At 72.3% G+C, this 7,543-nt stretch overlaps 1 protein-coding gene across 1 annotated transcript; it reads right to left on the bottom strand.

Moving 5' to 3' along the window:
- Positions 1–4,244: 4,244 nt before the first annotated feature.
- UCN (urocortin) lies at positions 4,245–4,547 on the bottom strand (the record flags this gene model as incomplete). The annotated part of the gene is made up of 1 exon (XM_084261396.1): positions 4,245–4,547. One exon carries the CDS (start codon positions 4,545–4,547, stop codon positions 4,245–4,247), a length of 303 nt encoding a protein of 100 aa, XP_084117522.1.
- Positions 4,548–7,543: the final 2,996 nt, after the last annotated feature.

The raw sequence follows: 7,543 nt of genomic DNA, 5'->3' as shown, positions 1-7,543 counted from the left end.
TGTCGTCTCCAGCGTGGGGTGTGGGTGTGGGGGCTGCGGCCCCAGCCCCGGGGGTCCAGCCCAGACGCAGCCCCAGCACCCTGGCTGTGCCCTGGGGAGCCCGGGAGCAGCTTGGCCCCGGGGCAGGACTGTGGCCCTGAGCATCAGCCCCAGCCCCCTGCAGCCCCTGCCTGGGGACCGGGGACCGTGTCCAGGCCCCCCCCCCAGTCCCCCCCGAGCCAGACGCGGTGTCGGCAGCACCGTCCCCTGGGTGCCCCGAGCAAACAGCCCGGGGATGAGCTGGCTGAGTACACAGGGGCAGCGCTGCCAGCAGCGCCGGGCCGCGGCCGCCCCCCCGGGGCTGCGTCACCCGCCTCGCCCCGCGCCAGCACCGGGCGGCGCGGCTGGAGCGGGGATGGTGCGGGGGGGGCACCGGGTATGGGGGGTGGGGGACAGGGAGAATGCGGGGGGGGGCACCGGGTATGGGGGGTGGGGGACAGGGATGGTGCGGGGGGGCACCGGGTATGGGGGGTGGGGGACAGGGATGGTGCGGGGGGGGGGGGGGCACCGGTTATGGGGGGTGGGGGACATGGAGGATGCGGGGGGGCACCGGGTATGGGGGGTGGGGGACAGGGATGGTGCGGGGGGGGGGGCACCGGGTATGGGCGGTGGGGGACAGGGATGGTGCGGGGGGGGCACCGGGTATGGGGGGGAGGGGGGCATGGTGCACATGGCAAGGGGCACCGGGGCTTGGGGGAGTGGGGAGGGGATGATGCACGTGGGGAGGGGCACTGGGGCATTGTGGGGGGGGGGGAATGATGCACATGGTGAGGGGCACAGGGACACTGGGGGGATGATGCACGTGGGGAGGGGCACTGGGGCGTGAGGGGGGGCTGGTGGGGGTGGGGATGGTGCAGGAGGAGCTGGTGCCACAAGCGGGGGCAGAGGAAGTGCCCGCTGGGTGCCAGGGAGGGTCCCGTCCCCAGGAGCACAGAGACCCCTGTGAGGGGGCTGGGGAGGCTGGGGCAGCTCCAGCCCAGGTGTGGGCCCTGCTCGGGTGGGGAGGTGTGGGAGGCCTGGGTGGGGTGGAGGCCCTCGGGGGGGGGCTGGGACCTGTGCTGGGCAGTGTGTTCCTGAGGGACTGGGGTGCACACTCAGCGGCTCTGCTGGTGACACAACCCTGGGAAGGGGTCTGGAGGGGGTCTGACACCCCGGGGCTGTGCAGCCCTTCAGCAGGGCGCAGAGTGGAGAGATGGGGGGGGGGGGGGGGAAGTTTAATGGGATATGGGAGTTAATGAGGGAGTCTGGGGGGGACCAACCCCAGGTACCAGCACTGGCTGGGGACTGGGCTGCTGGGGAGCAGCACAGGGGAGGGGGACCTGGGGGTCCTGGGGGGCAGCAGGGTGACCATGACCAGCACCGTGGCCTCGTGGCCCAGAGGGCCCTTGGCATCCTGGGATGGGTTAGAAGGGGGTGGTTAGTAGGTCAGGAGAGGCCCTTCTCCCGCTCTGCTCTGCCCTGGGGAGACCCCACCTGGAATGTTGTGTCCAGTTCTGGCCCCTCAGCTCCAGAAGGACACAGAACTCCTTGGGAGAGCCCAGCACAGGGACACCAAGGTGATGGGGGGAGAGGAACCCCTTCCTGGTGAGGAGAGGCTGAGGGAGCTGGGGGTGTTCAGCCTGGAGAAGAGGAGACTGAGGAGTGAGCTCATCCATGTCTGTCAGTGTGCACAGGGTGAGAGTCAGGAGGCTGGAGCCAGGCTCTGCTCAGGGGTGGCAGCGACAGGACAAGGGGCAGCGGGTGCAGCTGGAGCAGAGGAAGCTCCATGGGAATGTCAGGAGGAACTTTGTCCCTGTGGGGGTGACAGAGCCCTGGGCCAGGCTGCCCAGAGAGGCTGGGGAGTCTCCTTCCCTGGAGACATCCAAACCCTCTGATCCTGGACGTGTTCCTGTGGGATTCAGTCTGGGTGATGCTGCTCTGGCAGGGGGTGGGACTGGATGAGCTTTCCAGGTCCCTTCCAGCTCCTGCTGCTCTGGGATTCTGTGTGCCCAGTGCTGCTGCTGATCCTGCCACAGGACGTGGCACTCCAGGGTCCCTCCCTGGAGGTGCCCCCCAAGTTCCCTCCGTGGGTCAGGGCCTGGCACAGCTCCCTCCCCCTGGCACCACGTCCCAGCCCAGGGACACGCTCAGCCCTGCGCAGGGCTGGGCCAACACCGGTCCTGCTCCCCGTGTCCCAGCGCTGCCCCTCCCGGCAGAGGCTGGAGGGGGGGGGATGGACCCTGTGCCCCCGGCTCCTGCCCCTGGTCACCCCCTGCGCCTTCCTGAGCCCTGGGAGGGCGTCTGTGGGGCTGAGTGGGGCTGTGTGGCTGCTCCATCCCTGCACTGGCCCATCAGTCTGGGGCATTCGCCTTTGAGGAACAGTCACCCTGTCCCGGTCTGGGGATGGCCCAAGGGGCTCACAAGGACCTCAGCAGGCCCTGGGCACCCTTGGGTGCTGCCCTGGTGGGGGTGTCAGGGTGGCTCAGGGGAGCCCCGGTTCTGTTCTGCTCCATTTCGTGTCGTTTGCCTCCTGGAGCCCGACCCTGGGGGCTTTGTCACCCACCCACCCTCTGCCAGCAGCACCCTGGGCTCATCCCCACGCAGCATGGGGTGGGGGTCCTGCCTGCAGACCCCTGCCTGGGCTGCCTGGCTGTGGCCTCTGGAGCCCAGGGAAGGGCAGTGGTGGGGCTGGAGCAGCTGCTGAGAGGAACCTGGGGTGGGGGGTGAATCCATTGCTGGGGAGCAGGACAGAGCCAGGGTCTCCCCAGCAGGTCCCTGTGCCCAGACCAGCAGCAATGAGCCCAAATTCAAACAGTTTCCCAAGCGTTTTGGAGGGCTGGTTTGGGGTTTTTTGGGGGGTGGGTGGGTTTGTTCCTCCCCCCGACTATCCCTTTATGGTGAGGCTGATCAAAGGGGATGCCCAGACTCCCCTGCCCAGAGGAGGGGGTGTGATCCCTCCACCTGAGCAGCTCTCCACAGACCCCTGAGGGGGTGGGAAGGGCCTCTGGAGCCCCCTGGCCCCAGCTGGAGTGGGGTGTCCCTGTCTGTGCCCCGTAACCTGCTCCAGACTGGGGTTCCCTGCCCAACCTCTTCCCAGTGAGGGGTTCTTGCCCCAGGCTGGATGTTCCTCGTTCAGAGCCCCACAGGGACACTGCTGGGAGCCCCCAGGTCGGGCTGCCCCATCCTGAGCTGGGGCTGGAGCTGGGGAACTTCTGAGCCCCTTCCCCCCTCAGCCTGAGCAGCCTCAGAGCCCTCCCAGCTTCTCCATCCTGCCCTCAGCCTCCTGCCAGAAGCCTCCCCAGCCCAGCCCACCTGAGGCTCGGGGCAGCACAGAGACACAGGGGTGGGAAGGGACCTCAAGAGACCGTCGGGTCCAACCCCCTGCCCAAGCAGGGTCCCAGCTGCCTCTTCCCACCCCGCCCCCCCCGAAGCTCCCTGCCCCCCCCCCCCCCCCGCCGTGCTGCCCGTCCAGCAGGCTGGTGCCCGGGCAGGCCCAGTGCTGCCTGTGGGGAGGAGGAGCCTTTCCCATTTCCCAGCTCTTGGGGTGGCTTCATCCACCTCGTCCTTTTGCTTTGGGGTCTGAATCATAACACCCCCTGCACACGCCCCCCCCCCCCCCCCCCCCACACACACACACCCACCCCCCAAACCTCCCAAACCTCCCCCAGCATCCCCCTCCAGCCCTGACCCCCCCATCAGAGCAGCACTGTGTCCCCCACTCCCAGTACCCCGTGGTCACCCTCATGAGCCCCGTGCCCACCCCCAGCCCCAGAGAGGTCCCACCCGTGGCGGGGCTCAATGCCAACCCGGGGGCATCCGTGGGGACCCCACTCACTGGCCCATCAGCTGCCCCGTTCGCGGGTGGGACGGTGCCTTGTGTCCACCTCCCTCGCGCCCTTCACTGCCCCCCCGGGGCCTGGGGGCTGCTTCCCCACGGAGACCCCCTGCCAGGGACACCCCGTCCCCACCCCCCCATCCCGGTCCCGGTGACCCCGACACCCCGCCCCGCGCTGCACGTGCTCACGCGCGGGTTTCCACCGCGTTTTATTACAAAACCGGCGCGGAGGGTCCGGGGCCGGGACCGGGACCGGGGCCGCGGCCGCTTTCCCCGGGCGCAGCCCAGCGCTGCTGCCGGTCAGTTCGCAGCCCACGGGCCCCGGCGCAGCCCCGGGGGAGCCCGGTGGGGCCGGAGGAGCCCGGAGGAGCCCGGAGGAGCCCGGGACGCGTCAGCGCCCCACGGCGTCGAGGATGAGGCGGTTGCTGTCGGCGCGGGCGCGCTGGCTCTGGGCGCGGGCGAGCAGCAGGAGGTGCCGCAGGAGGTGGAAGGTGAGGTCGATGGAGAGCGGCGGCTCGTCCCGCCGCGCCCGCCAAGGCTCCGGGGGCGGCGGCGCCAGCGGCGGCCAGAACGGGCGGTCCCGCTGCTCGGCCCCGGCCCCGGGGGCGGCCGCCGGGGCGAAGCCGTCGGGGCGGGCGGCGGCGGGCGGCGGGCGGAGGAGCAGCAGCAGGAGGGTGAGCAGCGCCCGCAGCATCCTCGGCTCCGTCCGCACCTGCGGGACCGGGACTCAGCGCCGCCGAGAGAGAGACCGGGGCACCGGGAGGCGCCGGGACACCTCCCCCCCCCCCAGCCCCACCACCCCCGGGGCGGCCGCGGCGCGGGGACCGGCCCCACGGTGGAGCCGTCCCGGGACCGGTGCCGCCCTCCCCGCCCGCCCCGTCCCGCACACGCCGCGCTGCCCGGTGCCGTCGCGGTGCGTACCCGGTGCCGTGCCCGGTGCTCCGTGCCCTGTCGCTGCCGGTGCTCAGCGGCCAGCCGAGCGCGCTCCGTCCCGCGGGGCTGAGCCGGCGGCGCGGCCGGGGGTTATATGGGAACGGGAGCTCGGGCTGACGTCAGCGCCGGGCACGCACCGACCGGCGGGGGGTGGGGGCGGGGGGAGGGGGGGGGGGGGGGCACCGGGACTGAGCACCGGGACGGCGGGGGCATCGAGGCAGCCCCGGGGCACCGGGTCTCGCCACCCCCGCTCCGTCCCGGCGCCCACCCGGCGGGGCTGGTTCTGGCGGGTTCCCCGGGCAGGAGCCGGGGGGTGCAGCCCCCCCCCACCCCCATCCCCCCCGGATCGCCCGTCTCCACCTCCCGGCCCCGTTCACCGGGCCCTGCCCTGGCTCCGGTGGCGGCGGAGCCGCTGTCCGCGGTGCTGAAGGTCCGGGAGCGCCGGGACAGCGCGGGGCGGGACCCCGGGACCCCGGGACATTGGGGACCAGGACATCGGGACCCCGGAACACTGAGGCACCGGGAACATCGGGACTCCAGGACCCCGGGGCACCGGGACACGGGCCGGGCCGGGGGGCAGGACCTCGGGGCAGCCAGTGGCTGTGTGGGGCCGACCCACAGCTCCTCTGCGTGGAAACCCAGGGAGGGCCCAGCCGAGCGCCCACATTGGGCAGCAGCACCCCGGGCAGGTGGTGGGGGGACCGTCTCTGGGCGGGGGCCAAGGGACCCCCGGGGCTACCGGCACCCCCAGCACAGGACGGGCAGGGGGGCTCCCGCGTGCCCTGGCCGTGGCTGGGCCTGGAGGCCCCGTGCCCCAGGCTGAGCCCCCCCGTGCCCCGGTCAGCCCCCCGCCCGAGCCGTGCCCGGGCGCCGCAGACAGCGCGGGGCGGCAGCGAAGCACCACCAGCCAACTCCGTGACTCATAGAGCGAAGGCACCGGAGCCGGCAGCGCCGCGCTGCCAGCAGGACGTGCCAGCCGGGGCCCCCGGCTGCTGCCAAGAGCTGAGGTAGCTGCTGGTGCAACACGCAGCGTCACCACGGCCCCGCCAGAGACCCCCCCCCCCCCAGCTCTGCCGGTGGGCAGCGGGAGCCCCGCGGGCACCCGTGTGGGTGCCGGTGCCAAGATGGGCCCCAGCTGGCTCTTGCCATGGCGCTGGCGTTGGGCAGAGCCTGGGGCCGGCGGCTCAGCCGGGCCCCTCGCACGCTGCGTCCTGGCACAGGGGTCACAGCCAGCGTGGTGCCACGTGCCCGCGACGTGGAGCCCTTGGCAGGGGCTGGGCTCAGCCCCCCGTGCCACGGGCCCCGCCGTGGGGCTGGCTGCGCCCACTGACACCCCCAGCTCGTGTCACACTCCAGCTTCCCTCTGTGAGGCCCGTGAGGAGCCCGTCCCGCTGGGGACACCAACTCCCACCATCCATGGGCTCCGGCCGGCAGCGCCTGCGCCGGGGGCTGGACACAGCCTGGGCTGGGCCGTGCGGCCCCTGGGGTGACCCACAGCCCCGTGGGGCCGGGTGCCAGGCTGGCTCAGCCCCTGTGCACAAGCCGCTGTGTCCCAGCCCCGCAGCCGAGTGCTGCTCTGTGGGGCACTCAGGGTGCTGCCCCTTCCCACCCTTCGGGGTGCTGGGTGCTCCGTGGCTCCATGGCAGCACCGGGGTCCTGCACCGGCTTCATCTGCCTGGAACTGCGCCCACTGCCAGGGCCAGAGCAGGGCCAGAGTGGGGCCACCCCCTGCCACGAGCCAGCCCCAGGGCGAGGAAACGGGGGGCAGGGAAAGGGCACCCCTCAGGCAAAGGCCGAGGGGCAGAGGCCAGCCCGGCACCGGCAGCGTGGGGAGACCACCCACGAGGGGAGACCTGGCTGGAACACCCTGTGTGGAGACCACCACGGGCTCCCCTGCCCTGGCCTGGGGTGCACCAGGTACCTCCCCACAGGGCCACAGTGCTGGCGGGTGGCAGAAGCCTCCCGGCTCTCAGGGCTGGCGGGTGGCCATGCCGTGGCTCTCAGGGCTGGTGGGTGACAGTGCCGTGGCTCTCAGGGCTGGCGGGTGGCCATGCCGTGGCTCTCAGGGCTGGTGGGTGGCAGTGCCGTGGCTCTCAGGGCTGGTGGGTGGCAGTGCCATGGCTCTCAGGGCTGGTGGGTGGCAGTGCCGTAGCTCTCAGGGCTGGTGGGCTCCTTTTGGCCAAGGCAGAGGTGGACGTGGCCCCCCCCAGAGCCCCAGCCCAGCCCCCCAGGTGCCTCCTGCACCCGGCTCCCATGCAAACCCTGCACTGAGACCTGGGGGATCCTGCGCCCAGCTCCTGTGTCCCCGGGGTGCAGCTCACCCTGTGCCTCTGCCCAGCAGCCGTGGAGGCACCATCACACCCCACAGAACAGCCACAGCGGGTCACACGCCTGGTGACCCCCACGCTGCCACCCTCCCTCTGCCAGACCCCTCCCTGGGACAGCCAGCGTGCCCAGCCCCCAGAACCCAGCCCCCCATCCCCACCCTGCCACCGCCACGGCCACGCTCGTGGCTCCTGGGGGCAGAGGCAGCACCGACCGTTGCTCTGCCCCTGCCCCAAGCACCCGCTTGCTGCCAGGGGGGCTGGCAGAGGCTCTGTGTCCCCACGCAGGGGACAGGGAGCTGCCAGCAGCTCTGCGTGCAGGAGCCCTGGGTCTGGACCTGCTTCAACGCCGCCCCGGCTGGGCCCTGCTGGGATGGAACTGGGGGCTCAAGAGCCACAGAGACCAGGAGGGAGAAATGCTCCTTTATTGGGT

This window comes from Gallinula chloropus (genome assembly GCF_964237585.1).
Source record: "Gallinula chloropus genome assembly, chromosome: 3".
In the NCBI taxonomy this organism is placed as follows: Eukaryota; Metazoa; Chordata; class Aves; order Gruiformes; family Rallidae; genus Gallinula; species Gallinula chloropus.
The sequence above is the reverse complement of the archived record's forward strand: the minus strand, read 5'-3'. Positions and strand labels throughout refer to the sequence as shown.